Below are 17,867 nucleotides of genomic sequence, written 5' to 3'. Positions count from 1 at the left end.
TTGTGTCTGCCAGGTCCCATTCATTCCCCATCAACTTTACCTGAGTCACGATCAATTTCTTGTGATCAGGTTTGTATTCCTCCTTTTCTTCTTCTTCTTCTTCTGCTTCTTCTTCTTCTTCCTCGTCCTCATCCTCAGCTTCCTCTTCCTCTTCCTCATCTTCGTCTGCATCCTCTTTAACCTCCTCTTTCACCTCCTCTGACAACTCATTCTTAGAATTTGGTGCAAGAGGGGTGCGGGTTTTACGACGGAGTGAATCCTGCCAAAAATAAAGTTACCGTCTGAGCAAGACTTCCAGATTGTCGATCTTCTGAGAAGGAATGCAAAAGGATCTTGGCTCCAACAAGAAATCCAGTTTGTCACCAAGACCACTACTTCAACCACAGTAATAATGTGTTATCCAAATCCATCACTGCATCAACCTACATGTTGCTATTCACCCATGTCTGTGTTACCTCTGGTCTTAACAATCCTAGTGCACTCTTGTACACCGTTCCCACTTTGTATGGAAGTTACTTAAATATAACTTTTTTTTTGCTTTGGAATTATTCCCATAAGGTTGAGTTAAAACTTTGTTGTTCCATTGTTCCAATAAGTTCCACATTATTTTGCAGAATTGCTTCAAAGTTTCTTGTGCCCCGAACCATCGGATTATGGTGCTATTTTATGAGAAAATAATTATGGTTATCAAGCAATGTATGTGACCTACATCCGATCAAGGTCCTTTAACAAGTTAGTTTTAATTTCTCACTCTTGTTAAATCCTTCCCATGGTCTTTGCCCTCTTGACCTCCACAACAAGGTCAGCTCCACAACACGCCATCTCCAATTCTAGCCAAGTGAATGACTGAGGCCTCTGCCCACCATCTATCTAGACGGTAAACTCTGCAATTGCCTCTATTAACCACAAAATAACTATTAATTTCTTTAGTCAGAGGGTAGTTAATCTGTGGAACTCATTGCCACAGTGGGCTGTGGAGGTCGTCAGTGGATATTTTTAACACAGATGTAGACAAATTCTTGATTAGAACGGTGTCAAGGGTTATGGGGAGAAGGCAGGAAAATGGGATTAGGAGGCAAAGATCAGCCATGCATTGTCAGAGTGCCAATTCAAGGGCAATTAAGAAGAGGCAATAAAGGCTGATCTTGCTGATAAAAGCAATAGACAATAGGTGCAAGAGTAGGCCATTCGGCCTTTCGAGCCAGCACCGCCATTCAATGTGATCATGGCTGATCATCTCCAATCAGTACCCCGTTCCTGCCTTCTCCCCATATCCCCTGACTCCACTATCTTTAAGAGATGTGGAGTCAGGGGATATGGGGAAGTATATCTTGAAAGTATCCAGAGAACCAGCCTCCACCGCCCTCTGAGGCAGAGAATTCCACAGACTCACAACTCTTTCTGAAAAAGCAATACCTAGATCCCCCAAATTATGAAAAGTTAAAAAGCAGCTGGATGCAAAAGATTCTGCCCTATTTGGGCGGAAGCAGAATTTCGACCTTCATCATCTTAGTCAATGTTATTCATGGTTCAACGCCACAGAACAAGATTACCTGATGGTTATTGCAATTGTATTTATGGGACATGCTTTGAGGAAATTCTCTGCCATGTTTCTTACATTACAATAGCATTTTTCTTTGGCTACAAGGTGGTTTGGGACATCCAGAGACAGTGAAAAAGAGCTGTACAAAATGCAATTGTTTTTAAATGGAAAACCCAAAGTAATTAAAATCTTGGACCATAATTTGTTCACGCATTTTTAAATTAAGAGATCCAAAGTAAACATTGCTCCACTGCAGTGCAGACCTAGGTCAAAGGCTGGGATCTTCTTTGTGGACAGTAGCTTTATTCACTAGTCTATCGACCAGAAACCCATCAATTAGCAACTCAAACATTGCAGTTACAAAAGCTGGAGGTCCTGTACTATGTGCCTCTCCCAAGCTTTCCCACCATCTACAAGAAGAAAATATATTATGAGTGCATTACAATTCTCTCCACTTGCCTGATGGGTGAAGCTGTAACAACAAACTCAAGTTGTTCGACAATCAGGGAAAAGCAACATATCTTAAGAGCCAACATCTTATGTTTCACTCCTTTCATCATCATCCCACGACTCCTCCACCCATTTCCACTTATCTCCAAATAATTACATGGTTTCTTTAATCACCTTTGTGAAGTGCACCACGTCACTATTATCTTCATCAAACAATTATTTCCCAAGTTTTTATCCTGTAAGATGGAGACCAGTCATGCGTACAATGCCCCAACTAGATGGCTCAAATTTCTCCAAACCTTTTCACAAACTAGTACTTTAGGAAGCAATAGGAACTCACCTTTCTGTCAACTGTGCTTGGCTCAGCCACAATCTTACTGTCAGCGGTGGAAGTGTCACCAAATATCAACGTTCCATTCTTGCCAATTTTGACCTGCTTTTTGTATGTATAGTAAAATTCCACACACTGGGCCACTGTCTTTGTTTTCACCTGTTAAAACAGAAGGGAAGATTTCAATGAATTTCATGACACTCATTGCGTCCTTGCCAGCTCCTTGAAAGCTAATGCTACTCTTTTGCTCTTTCCATTTTCCATAGCAGTGCAAATGTATTTTCTTTAATTATACATCCAACACCCTTTTCAAGGCTTCTATTGAAATTACTTGTTCCAACCCATCTAGCAATACATTCCAAATCACAGCAAAAATAGTTTATTCCACCTCAGCCTTTTCTTAATTATCATGATGCTGTTCTTCTTTTGATCACTGACCATTCTGCCAATGGGAAGACACTGTAATAAATCTGAACATTTCAGTGAAACACTCCATCAACCTGTGCAGGAAGCAACTGCAGATGTTGCTAACACAAAAGATAGACACAAAATGCTGGAGTAACTCTCCACTGACTCTCAGTCTGAAGAAGGGTTTTGACCCTTGGGTGGCACAGTGGTAGAGTTGCTGCCTTACAGCGCCAGGGACCCAGGTTCGATCCTGACTACCGGTGCTTATCTGTACGGAGTTTGCACACTGCCCCTGTAACCACATGGGTTTTCTCCAGGTGCTCCGGTTTCCTCCCACACTCCAAAGGCATACAGGTTTGTACGTTAATTGGCTCCTGTAAATTGGCCTTACTATGTAGGTGTGCTAGTGTACGGGGTAATCACTAGTCTGTGCGGACTCGGTGGGTCGAAGGACCCGTTTCTGTGTTGTATCTTTAAAAGTCCCGAAACTTCACCTATTTATTTTCTCCAAAGATGAGTTACTTCAGCATTTTGTGTCTAACTCCATTAACCTTCTCTGTTCAGTAAAGCTATTTTCTCCAAGATCCCCATTAAGTGTTATTTAAGTAACTTTCCCTTTAACCTTCACTTCCTCCCGTTGATCACCACAAACACTTTTCACTTTAGCATGAATGACTCCGGGTCTTACCAGCTTCTGAACAAGGAAGAAATCCTTTTTGTGCGCTGCCAGCCCTTTATTAAACATCACCTTCTCTCGAGACGTCCACTTATCTGAGCCTGTAGATCATAAAAGGAGAATCAGTCATGTTGGCGACTACTGTGGGCTACTCAATCTAGGGGCTCCCTCACTTACTGAAGAGCCGTATTTTGGAAATTCTATGAAACTTTATGCAAATTCTACCTTAAATCTAACATTTCCCCCCCCCCAAGAAATTCTGACTTAAATTTAACTTTTTTTTCCCCAAGAAAATAATATTTCATGATATTCATTAAATGGAAATAGTAAGAGATTCCATTCATTGAATTAGTGTGAATATTTGATGAAATGAAAAAAAATAACATGTATGCAGGGACTTACGATATGAGAAGCTATAGAAAAGTAATGTTTCTGATTTAAAGAGATCAGCTTGCATACAGTTCTCAGGAAGGAAACCCCTTCATGACTGCACCTTTGATTCTCACATCCGAGTCAGTGTCTTGTGGAGTTTAGGTATAATTTATACAATGCCTGTGCCGAACATGATGCCAAGATAAACTAATGTCATGTGCAAACCACGTGGTCAGAGCAGCCCATGCCTTACCAATCTTAGTTGCAACAATTCCTGCTTTGACTGTGTTCCAGTGAGGCTTTGGCAGGGGACCAACACTTAATGTTGGTCTTTGGCCACTGCACTCCTTCGCTCAGGGGCACCAAATATGAGGCTGAGTCCAACTGATGCAATCCATAGCAATAAGGCACTCAGGACATCCTTAGACACCCAGTCCTCTAATCACCCAGCTTCTCCATTCCCAAAACCCTCACTCATCCAACTCTGGATAACAACTGTAATCACTACCACTGGTAGTCAAATCTTTGATTACTTACACACTTCTAGAATAACTTAACTACACTTCACTACTGTTCTCTCCTCCCTAAAATAAGCCATAATTTGGTATAAAATTTAGTTGTGCTCATGGTCCCATTAAATGTTTTTGGATGGATATTACCTTAACCTGCTAATGCATTTTGTTACAGGCAAGGAGAAAACCCATGACAACCAAAGCTAAATACCTCCATGGCCCTAGTTCCCAATGCCGTTTTCCACTAATATCTTGTTTGTTTGGAGTCTTTTATTTTTCACTGGCTTGTAGAATTTATGATTTTGTGTTTGTCCGAGTCTCTGTTCCTGTGATGCTGACACAAGCAAGATTTTCATTGTCCTTGTTCCTCACTTTATCTGTATTAGTATATTATTGTTATATGTACTGAGATATAGTGAAACACCTGGTACGCGTGTATAGTATCATTTAATGTGATGGCACATAATCAAGCCATACGCGTATAACAGGTAATGGAAAGAGAAAAATACTAGAGGGCAGAATATAGTGTTACAGCATTTTAGCGTTAGTTACAGATAGAAAAAACTGTAAAGTCTGCAATGAAGAAGAGTGCGAGTTTGGATTTATTTATGGGAGGACCATTCAATAATCAGATAACAGCGGGGAAGAAACTATTAAGTTTCTGTATCTTCTGCTCGATGAGTGAAGAGGGGAATGACTGGGGTGAAAATGGTCCTTGATTAGGCTGGTTGGTTTAATGAGGCAGTTGGAGTCAATAGGGTGGGGGAGAAGAGGGGTTGGCTTGGCTGGTTAATGTGACTAAGCTACATCTACAACTCTGACATTTCTTGTAATCAAGGGCAGAGCTGCTGCCTAATCAAGCAGTGATGCATCCCAAAAGGATGCTTTAAATGGTGGATCTGTTGAAGTTGATAAAGAATCACTGGAGACATACCAAACGTCCTTGTTCTCCTGAGGAAGTAGAGGCACTGGTGTGCTTTCTTGGCCTTAGCTTCAATGTGGTTGGTCCAGGAAAATTTAATGATATTTAATAATAATAATAATAATAATAATAAATTTTATTTGCGGGCGCCTTTCAAAGTCTCAAGGACACCTTACAGAAATTAACAAGAGACAAAAAACATATAGTCGGAGTAAAATAAATAATAAGGACATCACCAATACACAAATTAAAGACAGAATTCGCTCCAAAGACAAAAAATCAAAAACACAATGTGAAGGGAGAGCAGCGGCAGCTAAACCGCGCTAGCGTACACTCTCCCTTCCGACAGCCATCTTGGACACAGACTAACATATTCACTTGCACACAAAACAAATCATCCCCCCACAATGGTTACCACTGTGGGGGAAGGCACAATGTCCAGTCCCCATCCCCAGTTCTCCCAAAGTCAGGCCTATTGAGGCTATTGCCTCTACGGAGGCCCGATGTTCCTGGCCGTTCTGGCCGGGTGCTGTTGCCCCAGCGTCGGGAGAGTCCGCTCAGTGGCTGGGCCACCTGGAACGGCCGCTTCCTAACTGGGGACCGCGGCTTCCGAAGCCGACAAGGCCGCGCCGGTTTGGAGCTCCCAGGCTCCCGATGTTAGAGTTAAAAATTTACAGCTGGGAACCTGAAATTATCGCCCATTTCCACATGATGCTGATTGGTTGGTGTACATCACATTGCTTCCTGAAGTAATAATGAGCTCCTTTGCCTTGCTGACATTGATGGAGAGACTATCCTCTTGACACAATGTTACGAAGCTCTCTATCTCCTTCCTGTACTCCGCCTTATCATTGTTCGAGATTTGGTCCACAACAGTGGCATCATCTGCAAACTTGTAAATGGAGTTGGAGCAGAATTTGGCCGCACAATCTTGAGCAAATTAGAATATAGTAAAGGGCTGAGAACACACCCGTACGGGGCATCGGTGTTTAGAAGTATTCAGAAGTAGGTGTTGTCACATTATCCTCACTGATTATGGTGTGAGTTAGGAAGTGGAGGGTCCAGTTACAGAGGCCATGCTGACTCCTACATCCAGCAGTATGGAGAGGAATTTGATTGGGATTATGGTGTTGAAGGGCTACAGTCAATAAATATGAGTCTAATGTAGGTGTCCTTGCTATTGAGATGCTCCATCAATGAGTGTAGGGCCAGGGAAATGATGCCTGCTGGGGACATTTTGCAGTGATAGGCAAACTGCAGCGGATCAAGGTTGTCTGGGAAGCTGGAGGTAACGTGTGCCATGACGAGACTCCAGCAGCACATCACTGGATGGTGGTCATTAAAACACGCTACCTTGTTTCTCTCAGACACCAGGATGATAGTGATCTTCTTAGAGCAGGTACAATCTCATCAAGAGGTAGGAAGAGGTTAAAGATGTCTAGTCCACGTAGATCCCGAGGACGCGGCCAGGAACTCAGTTTGGAGTTGATTGTTTTCCATGGGTTCAATGTCAGGAGGGCTGATCTGACACGTGCAACAGTGATCGTGGATGAAGACGCTACCAAGGCTGGCATGATGGATTACCTAATTCCACTGACCTTTTATTCACAGGTAACATAGAATGGATTCAGCTTTTAGGGAGAGATGTGTTGTTGCCAGCGATACCCAAGTTCACTTTGTAACCGTTTATAACATGCTAGCCTTGCCACAATCAACAGGCATCCATGTGGTTATTCAGACTCCAGATCGGTTTGGAATCTACACTTGGCATTCTTGATGGCTTTGCCAAGGTTGCAAATAGATTTCCTGTTCGTTAAGGATCATTTGACTTGAACGCTGCACTGTGCTTGTACATATGACAATAAACTCGATTAGGCTTGAAACCTAATCTGCCCACCATGAAATAATGACATAAATAACCTATGTTAGTGAAGATGGCTCAGTGTGAGAATTAGTCAGAACACTGGGAACAATGCCAATAAAATCCACAGACGTTTAATGTCTCATCAGAGGTCGACTGAAGCAACATTAACATGGTTGACAAGTAGGACCCTTCTGACTGAAATGAGATTATTACTCACTGAACATTACTGACCGCTCTATAACTGGTGCGAACTGTTGCAAAGGTTCACTATGACAGGCAACAACAACGCTGTCTGCTTCAAGGGCAATATTGTCCCTTAACCAAGTCTAGGAGCACCAAGTCCTATGTGTGGTCACCAGTCTCATATGGTGTTCTCTGTGAATGCAACAGTAAACAAATGGTGAGTCGGAGCCAGGAAATAAAAAAAATCGCTTACCTGCATAGTGATAATTGATCAGCGCCTTGTTCCTGCCCCGTGGATTCCTCTTAATCAGCAGCATGTTCAGGGCTGCCTGATAGGGACATAAACAAACAGAAATGAAGACATCAAATAGAAATACACACACACACACGTATGCATGTATAGCTTTGTTGGTGGGAGTCAACAAATAAACAGAGACTGAGGATCGCTTGCTTACCAATATATTTCCCTTGGCCTCATGCAGACAGTGTAAGACGAGCTCCTGGTTAGTACCTCCACCTGGTAAAATATCGGAGCAGGCCACAGTCATCAGGTCCTCCACTACAAGGCAAACCGAACAAGACCATGCATTAGTTTGGAGAGGAATGACACCATTTTTAAATGTCTCAGAGCACTCACATCTCCTACCCCATTTCCTGACCACCACTTTCTTTTTATTATACGTGGTGATCATTGTTGGATGCCAACCTAACAGGCACTAAAGAGCCAGCAGCTCAGATATTGGAAGGAAGAGTCATACTGCATGGAAACCTGCAGGACCCTTAGGCCCACTGAATATGCACCAATTATCAACTGTCCATTTACACTAATCCTACGTTGATCCAATTCATTTTAATTGTCTCCATGTTCACACCATGGCACTCCCTTCTAATTTCTACCACTCACCTACACACTAGGGTAAATTTACACGCGTCAACTAACCTACCAATCTCTCTGCTTTTGGAGAGGGAAAGAAAGTTGCAATAGTACGTGGATGGGTCACTGAAAACCTTTATCCAGTTGGTAGATTTTAAAGTAGGAAATGGAGCACTGACACCACAGGCACGCAAGACTGGAGTAGATTAATTAGAGACCCAAGTGGTATCTTGGAAATAGAGTAATGTGAAGAGGAGGATGAGATAATCAAAAAATAAGGGTTCTACCAGATTGAAAGACACTTGAAGTTGACAAGTACTAGGGTGAATGTAACTTGTTACCAGAGTGACATTTGTGGTTTTACATCACCAAACATCAATCTAACATCAATCTAAATCAGTACCATCACATGGTATCATAAATCTATCCCAACATCACATTTAGCCAACTTATTGATTGCTAGATATCATTGCTGGACATAAAATACACAAATACCCTATTTTCTGGATAGCAGGGGAAATCAAAGATGTGAAGTCAGTGCAGCTGAGTGGTGCTAAGGTAAAAGATTATGCCATAAATTTGCCGAATTGTTTTTTAGCTTCTTGTGCTCTGAACCATCAGATTATGGCACCATTTTGTGAGACAAAGGGAAACTAGTTATGGTTGTAACATTTTCTGCAGTAATACATAATGTATTTGACAGTGAATAGTGATACTACTCTATCAGCCAACAAGTTGGAGGTGGACTAAGTAAGTAGACTATGTTACAAAAAACAAAGGCTACTCAGCAAATAGCACTCTGCACAATGGAGACACAAGGAGCTGCAGGTGTTGGAATCTTGAGCAAAGCACTATGTGCTGGAATAACTCAGTGGGTCAGGCAGCATCTGTGGATGGAATGGACAGACGATATTTCGGATCAGGACCTTTTCAGACTCACTCTACTAAACTGCATTTAATTAGGAAAAGGACTCTTTACAAAAAACTCTCAAACTTTTGTCAGAGAGAGATCCAACATGGAAACAGGCCTTTTAGCCCACCAGATCCACACTGGCCATTTACCACCCATTTACAGTAATCCTATTTTATTATCCACACATTTCCTTATTCTTCATAAACATTGCAGTTTACTTCACACCGACACTTCCCTACATGACAACGCCTACCCTTAAACTTTATACCACATTGTTGTGTCCCTCAACACACCTGACAACAACAATGACTTCTCCAGTAAAATGTAGGCAATGCAGGATTAATTATACAACATCCAGTACTCTCATAACATTTTCTGCAGCAATACAACCTGCAAAATGGTTTGACAATCACCTTCACTCAGCTATGATTAGCAGCATCATAACATGTAGACATTTAACAAACTGTTTCTCTTGAAGAAAATTCTATAACAAATTAGAATTCTTACTTATTTGTTGGTTAAGCCGATAGCTTTTAGGACTTTCCCAGGGCTTGAATACCAGGTCGGCATGGTTGACATCCAACGCAGCCAGGGACTTGTCACGGAGCTGAGGTATTTCTGCCTGGAACTGGGGGCCAATGTTGATTCGCCTGAGGACAATGACAGTTTATTTGCATCTCAACCATGTGCTCTCCGTCCTTTGTTACCCAAATGCTATCTGCCATGCAACCCCTGTGCCACTTAGCTCTAACCTTGGAGTGGTCCCCTGAATGGAATTCACCACATGCACACATTCCAATGACCAGAATCATTTCTCTCTATGAAACCTATTAAATCCAAATGTGGTTTTAATTGGGCACTAGTTTGGAGAGAGTATCTGTGCATATTGAAAACTAAAATATCAAAGTGGTCTTGACCAAGCTCCCAGTCTTCTCCCCACCTTTCCTGAGGTGCATTCATGCTGTTTTCTTTCCCCCTTCAGGGGCTATCTTTTCACATGCTTGGGTGGGAAGGTTTAGCTGGCTTTTGAAAATGGAAGGAAACCAAAGAAACGCCAGCCCTTTTCTACTGTCTGTATGCAACTACGGTAGGGGTGGAAATGAATGGGCAGTAATATCTTGGGCGGCACAGTGGTGCAGCTGGTAGAGCTGCTGCCTCACAGTACCAGAGAAACGGGTTCAATCCTGACCTCAGGTGCTATCTGTGTGAAGTTTGCAAGTTCTCCATGTGACTGCATGTGTTTCCTCCAGGTGCACTTGCTTCTGCCCACATTCCAAAGACATGCAGGTTTGTAAGTTAATTGGCCTCTGTAAATTGCCCCTCGTGTGAGGGAGTGAATGAGAAAGTGGGAATAACATTGAATTAGTGTGAACGGGTGATCGATGGTCGGCATGGATTTGGTGGGCCGAACGGCCCGTTTCCGTGCTATATCTCTAAACCTCAAAAGAGCCACAAAGGCAAACCTCAACATATCTAATTCAATGCATACAAGTCAGCGCAGACTTGTGGAAGCCTGCACCTTCTGGCTTGTAGCTGCTTGTGTAAGTTTCCCGTCCTGCTGATAACATGTGCTATTCTGCAGTCTCTGCCAGTGCTACTCTGCCTGTCTCGTGTAGAAAATAAAAGCCTATACCCTTTTTTATGGAGACACAGGAACTGCAGATGTTGGAATCTTACACAAAGTGCTTGAGTAAATCAGTGGGTCAGGCAGCATCTCTGGAGGGAATGGAAAGGCAACATTTCAGGTTGGAATCCTTTCTATTACTCACGGTTCAATGCTTGCAGGAGTGGCTTCATTCATGAGGGGCAGGAATGGAGGTGGGGTATCAACACTGTCTAGAAAACAGAAAACAAAGTATTACCAACATCATAATCAGTGCTAGAAGCCTTGTGCTCCCAATGGCTGGGGTGGGCAAGCTATGCTCTAAACCCATCTCTGTGCCAGGATTTTGAACATCGAGGTGACAGGCCAGAGGCTCAGCGACTTTCTTCCATTCTATTCTTTCCTTCTCAACCAAAATTCTGTTTGACAGTACTCCTCTCTGCATTTCAAGACCTTGAAAGATGCAGGTTGTTTGTAAAGCTATGAAAATATTTGAACAAAACATCATCGAACTTCATATTTTAGCAGTGGTTGTGAGAGTCTCCCAGGAGACAATAAGAAATTATTCCGTTGAGATTGATAATCTCAATACGTTTGGAGAAAGGTCTAAAATAAGATGAGGTATTCAGTCAAAAGGGAGAGAGAACAATGGGAACAATGTTGTGGGGCCCTAAATGATTGAGCTTATAACTCTCCGGATAAACTGTTCACGAGGCATTTGCAAGTGTGTGTGTTTTCAAAGGTGGTAGAAGTGAGAAAACAGATCGGGAAATAGACAATAATTTACCCACGTTGGACTTGGTATATTGTACGGAAAAGAATGAAGATACCGTCCAAATGCAAATTCTTTTGACTGCATCAACTATTCAAGATGGGGTTTTTTTTTGTTTTTTTTTAAAACAGATGAGATGTAAAAATCCCATTTAAGCACTCACAGGGCCAAATATCAGAACTAGCCTTTACTTTGGAAGTAGTTGGTACATAGACAATTTACTGCTGAAAGAGAAAAATCAAATTAACTCAACTTACTTGATCGGCTTAAACAGAATTTGGGCGTAGACTTTGGAGTGACCGGTTGGGACGAATTGGTTGTAGCTGACAAGATGGCGTTGAAGTAAAGTCCCGAGCCCTCCCGCATGGGGCTGAGAATGGGCGGGGGAGTGTAGGGCGGTGGTTGGAAGTTCCTGTCCACGGAGTACTCAGGCAATCTGATGGGCGATCGAAGGTTGCTCTGATAGAGGGCACCAGGTGGGTAAGCAATGACCGAGACATGGTTGAGAAGTTTGGGCGGAATGAAGAGGGGCTCCGGCCTGGGGCGCCGTTTCAATTTGGCCGCCAAGTTCAGCTGACCTCTGGCGCGTTCAACTTCCTGCAACAACAAAAGAAAATCAGACCTGACATTTTACATATAGCACATATGCATTTGGATAGACAGAGGCTGTCTACCTGATAGTCACATGGTTTTGTACGTGGGAGATGTCTTACGAATCTGATTGAGTTTTTTGAAGTAGTAAGCAAAAAAAGGTTGATTTGGGGCAGAGCCACAGATATTATGTATATGGACTTCAGCAAGGCATTTAATAAAGTTCAGCATGGTAGGCAGCTCTGGAAAATTATATTGTATGGGATCTAGGGAGAGCTAGCTGACTGGATAGAGAATTGGCTTCGTGGAAGGATGCAGAGGGTGATAATATAAAAGCTGTTTTTTGGTCTGCAGACCTATGTCTAGTGGTGACCTTCGGGGATCAGTGCTGGGCCCATTGGTGTTTGTGGTTTATGTCAATGATTTGGATTAGTATGTTTGCAGATGACACAATATGCATGGTATCGTCGATAGCAAAGATGGTTATCCAAAATTACAACTGGATCTTGATCAGTAGGCAAGTGGGCTAAGGAATAGTTAATGGGGTTTAATGCAGATACAGGTGAGGTGTGGCATTTTAGGAAGTCAAACCAGGGCAGGATCTTCATGGTGAATGACAGGGCCCTGGGGAGTGTTGCAGAGTAGAGGGATCTAGGAGTGCAGGTGTCACAGGTAGGTAGGGTGGTCAAGAAGGATTTTGGTACACTGACTTTCATCAGTCAGGATATTAAGTATAGAAGTTTGGATTTTATGTTGGTTCTACAAGACATTGGTGAGTCTCGAGTATTGTGTTCTGTTTTGGTCACTCTGCTAAAGGATGAATGTTGTTAATCCACAAAGAGTGCAGAGAAGATTTACAAGGACCAGAGAAGATTTATCCGGACTAGAGAACCTGAGCTAAAAGGAGAGGTTGGGCAGGCCGGGAATGTATTCCGTGGAGCACAGAAGGTTGAAGGGTGATCTTGTACAGGTGTATAAGATGAGGGACATAGATCCACCTGCACCATGAGGGAACGATCTACCTGCTCCATCATTCCTATGCTCAGCTGGATAAGCTGGGAAGCATTGTGAGAGACATGTTTTTTTTATTTTTCCAGTGCTTTTAACACCTCCTTGGGAGCAAATTGACGAAGATGCGGGTGGATGCTCAATTGGTGTCCTGGATCACCAACTACCTGACTGGACGACTACAATGTCAGGCTACAGAACGGTGTCTCAGACATAGTGTTGAGCAACACAGGGGCCCCATAGGGGATGGTCCTCTCTCCCTTCCTGTTCACCATCTACACCTCGTACTTCAGATACAACTCGGACTACTGCCACCTGCAGAGGTTCAGATGACTCTGCAATTGTGGGCTGCATCAGTGAGGGGAGGGAAGCCGAATACAGAGGTGTAGTGAACAACTTTTCTGAGTGGTGTGGGCTGAATCACTTGCAGCTCCACACCGACAAGACTAAGGAGTTAACAGTGGACTGTAGAAACATAGAAACAGAGAAAATAGGGGCAGGAGTAGGCCATTCGGCCCTTCGAGCCTGCACCGCCATTCAATATGATCATGGCTTTTACCCAGAGTAAAGGAACCAAGAAGACATAGGTTTAAAGTGTGAGGGGAATGATTTAATAGGAACCAGAAGGTTAACAGAGAGTGGTGGCTGCTTGGAACAAGCTGCCAGAGGAGGTAGTTGAGGCAGGTACTATAACAACACTTAAAAGGCATTTGGACAGGTTCATGGATAGGAAATGTTTAGAAAGATATGGGCTAAATGCAGGCAGGTAGGACTGGCGTATATGGGGAATCTTGGTCGGCATGGGAAAGTTAGGCCAAAGGGCCTGTGTCCCTGCTGTATGACTGTAGACATATCCCTTCAAACAGTCCCTTGGAAAACCACTACAGAGCCAAGTTAGTGACTTAATATCTGGGATGAGGACAATGACTGAACAAAAGTAGAGAACAATAAACTGCTGCCTCAGCATTTCCAAGAATTCAAATTATTTGACCATTTCAATAATAATGCCTTTTTCTTAAGCCACTATACATTATTGCTGAAACTCTCCTTTGTGACTTTTGTATTACTACTTCAATGCTCATTTGGGTAACTACCATCCTCCACCTCAAAAAACTCCAGCTCATCCAAAACTTGACACTTGTCCAGGCTCACAATGTTCCATTAACTCTTCACCCATCAACTGTAAAGTTAGAGAGTTGAAGAACTACACAGCATGGAAACTTGTTCATGCCGCCCAACTTGCCCGAACCGAGCAAGTTCCACCAGCCTGCCTTTGGCCCATATCCCTCCAAACTTTTCCAATCCAGAAACTTGTGCAAATGTATGGAGGTTGTTCCACTATCTGTGTGAGAAAGCTTCCCCTCACATTTTCTTTTACATCTTGGCCCCTCACCCTAAACCTTTCCCCTCTGGTTCTTACTCCTTTTTTCAAATCCAATCATGGACTTGCTCTTCCCCATCTCCCTCACCTCCTCCAACCATACAGCACTCTCCTCCTTTGCACACCTCCATGAATTCCACTTACTCTCTCGAGATCTTGCATTCTCTCACCCTTATGCCTCCTTTTAAATGCTCTCACTTCACTTGGCTTAATATCTTTTTTGCCAGTGTCAGCTGATAGTGCCCCCAGTGAACACAACGGAGATCATACATTTAAAGCACCATACAAATGTGATGTTGTTATAAATGGTACTTCACCTGTATGGAGGGTCCACCTCCAGAACCTCGACTCAATCTGCGCTTGCGGGTGGTCAATGGAGTGGATTTCGACTCAGACAAATCCCTCTCACTTGACAGATTCTTCTGCGATTCCCCGTCTCCTTTCTGATTGGTGCTTCTGACTGGCACCGACACGGGTATTACCAGTGGTACCAGGCAGCTGTCATCATGTCGGTCCCCTGGAGATGCCGCTTCTGACAGGGCACTCTCAACCCTCGATTGCTCCGACATCCTCTTCTTTTCTTCCTTACCGTCATTCACCTGAGCCTAGAAGGGAAACAAAACATACTTGTCACCATAACATATTCGCCACAGGAGGGTCTTGATCAGAAACATCGTCTGTCTATTTCCTCTTCCACAGATGCAGCCTAGTTTGCTGAATTCCTCCAGCAGTTTGTTTATTGGTCAAGATTTCAGCCTCTGCAGTTTCATGTATCTGGCGACTCTTGGCACAAATTACTATTCTCATAGTGTTATCTTTTCTAACGACACAGGAAGCCATTCATTCCAGTCTATGGCGTTATTGACAGCAATTCTATTCCTCTGCTTACACGTATTCTCACATGCATTTCTTCATTCCTTTACCATCACCACTGCCCCCCTCCCCACGCTGTCTCAACTCCCACCCACGTTCCTGATCTTACTGACACACCTGGCACAATCTACAGTTGTCAATTAAGTTAGCAGCAATTCTTTGGGATACTTGAGGAACTGACACACCCAGGGAGAAGCCACACAATCATTGGGAGAATGTGCAAACTCCACACAGGCAGCACCCAAGGTCAAGATTGAACCAGAGTTGTGAGAGCAGTGAGGCAGCAGCTTTATTGGCTGCACCACTGTGCCACACAACGGTAGATTTACAAAAATCTATGCAGCACAGGGCATGCATGATCAAGTCAGCGTGTCACTAGTAATAATAATAATAAAATTTATTTATGGGCGCCTTTCAAGAGTCTCAAGGACACCTTACAAAAATTTAGCAGGTAGTGGAAAAACATGTAAGGGGAATGAAATAAATAGTAGAGACATGACTAGTACACAAAGTAAAGACAGAATTCAATACAAAACACAATATGAGGCAATTAATGCACAGATGAAAAGGGAGGGGGACGTGGGGCTAAGGATAGGCAGAGGTGAAGAAACATAGAAACATAGAAATTAGGTGCAGGAGTAGGCCATTCGGCCCTTCGAGCCTGCACCGCCATTCAATATGATCATGGCTGATCATCCAACTCAGTATCCCGTACCTGCCTTCTATCCATACCCTCTGATCCCCTTAGCCACAAGGGCCACATCTAACTCCCTCTTAAATATAGCCAATTAACTGGCCTCGACTACCCTCTGTGGCAGAGAGTTCCAGAAATTCACCACTCTCTGTGTGAAAAAAGTTCTTCTCATCTCGGTTTTAAAGGATTTCCCCCTTATCCTTAAGCTGTGACCCCTTGTCCTGGACTTCCCCAACATCGGGAGCAATCTTCCTGCATCTAGCCTGTCCAACCCCTTAAGAATTTTGTAAGTTTCTATAAGATCCCCTCTCAATCTCCTAAATTCTAGAGAGTATAAACCAAGTCTATCCAGTCTTTCTTCATAAGACAGTCCTGACATCCCAGGAATCAGTCTGGTGAACCTTCTCTGCACTCCCTCTATGGCAATAATGTCCTTCCTCAGATTTGGAGACCAAAACTGTACGCAATACTCCAGGTGTGGTCTCACCAAGACCCTGTACAACTGCAGTAGAACCTCCCTGCTCCTATACTCAAATCCTTTTGCTATGAAAGCTAACATACCATTCGCTTTTTTCACTGCCTGCTGCACCTGCATGCCTACTTTCAATGACTGGTGTACCATGACACCCAGGTCTCGCTGCATCTCCCCTTTCCTAGTCGGCCACCATTTAGATAATAGTCTGCTTTCCTGTTTTTGCCACCAAAATGGATAACCTCACATTTATCCACATTATACTGCATCTGCCAAACATTTGCCCACTCACCCAGCCTATCCAAGTCACCTTGCAGTCTCCTAGCATCCTCCTCACAGCTAACACTGCCCCCCAGCTTAGTGTCATCCGCAAACTTGGAGATATTGCCTTCAATTCCCTCATCCAGATCTTTAATATATATTGTAAATAGCTGGGGTCCCAGCACTGAGCCTTGCGGTACCCCACTAGTCACTGCCTGCCATTGTGAAAAGGACTCGTTTACTCCTACTCTTTGCTTCCTGTTTGCCAGCCAGTTCTCTATCCACATCAATACTGAACCCCCAATGCCGTGTGCTTTAAGTTTGTATACTAATCTCTTATGTGGGACCTTGTCGAAAGCCTTCTGGAAGTCCAGATACACCACATCCACTGGTTCTCCCCTATCCACGCTACTAGTTACATCCTCGAAAAATTCTATAAGATTCGTCAGACATGATTTACCTTTTGTAAATCCATGCTGACTTTGTCCAATGATTTCACCACTTTCCAAATGTGCTGCTGTCCCATCTTTAATAACTGACTCTAGCAGTTTCCCCACTACCGATGTTAGACTAACTGGTCTGTAATTCCCCGTTTTCTCTCTCCCTCCCTCCTTAAAAAGTGGGGTTACGTTTGCTACCCGCCAATCCTCAGGAACTACTCCAGAATCTAAAGAGTTTTGAAAGATTATTACTAATAATAATAATAATAATGGATGGGATTTATATAGCGCCTTTCTAATACCCAAGGCGCTTTACATCGCATTATTCATTCACTCCTCAGTCACACTCGGTGGTGGTAAGCTACTTCTGTAGCCACAGCTGCCCTGGGGCAGACTGACGGAAGCGTGGCTGCCAATCTGCGCCTACGGCCCCTCCGACCACCACCAATCACTCACACACATTCACACACAGGCAAAGGTGGGTGAAGTGTCTTGCCCAAGGACACAACGACAGTATGCACTCCAAGCGGGATTCGAACCGGCTACCTTCCGGTCGCCAGCCGAACACTTAGCCCATTGTGCTATCTGTCGTCCCAACAGATGCAGGGAATGGCGGGATATAGATCGTGTGCAGGCAAGCAAGATTAGTCATCTTTGCATTATGTTCCACATTGGCATTATGGGCTGAAAGGGTATTCCCCTGCTGCTCCCTCCTCCCACCCAC

The 17,867-nt window shown here is 43.5% G+C and overlaps 1 protein-coding gene across 3 annotated transcripts in view; it reads right to left on the bottom strand.

The window, feature by feature from the left end:
- mideas (mitotic deacetylase associated SANT domain protein) overlaps positions 1-17,867 on the bottom strand; it is a 69,767-nt gene that overhangs the window by 6,773 nt on the left and 45,127 nt on the right. For all 3 annotated transcript variants that reach the window (XM_033026757.1, XM_033026759.1, XM_033026758.1), the window contains exons 3-11: positions 14,721-15,008; positions 11,681-12,020; positions 10,818-10,884; positions 9,556-9,698; positions 7,717-7,820; positions 7,515-7,590; positions 3,421-3,509; positions 2,334-2,483; positions 41-259 (exon numbers count right to left, since the gene is read on the bottom strand). In XM_033026757.1, the coding sequence (XP_032882648.1) occupies positions 41-259; positions 2,334-2,483; positions 3,421-3,509; positions 7,515-7,590; positions 7,717-7,820; positions 9,556-9,698; positions 10,818-10,884; positions 11,681-12,020; positions 14,721-15,008 (1,476 nt within the window). The remainder of the gene's footprint in view (positions 1-40; positions 260-2,333; positions 2,484-3,420; positions 3,510-7,514; positions 7,591-7,716; positions 7,821-9,555; positions 9,699-10,817; positions 10,885-11,680; positions 12,021-14,720; positions 15,009-17,867) is intronic.

Source organism: Amblyraja radiata, chromosome 9 (assembly GCF_010909765.2).
Source record: "Amblyraja radiata isolate CabotCenter1 chromosome 9, sAmbRad1.1.pri, whole genome shotgun sequence".
Classification (NCBI taxonomy): Eukaryota; Metazoa; Chordata; class Chondrichthyes; order Rajiformes; family Rajidae; genus Amblyraja; species Amblyraja radiata.
Note: the sequence above shows the minus strand (reverse complement) of the source record. Positions and strands in the feature narration are given on the sequence as shown.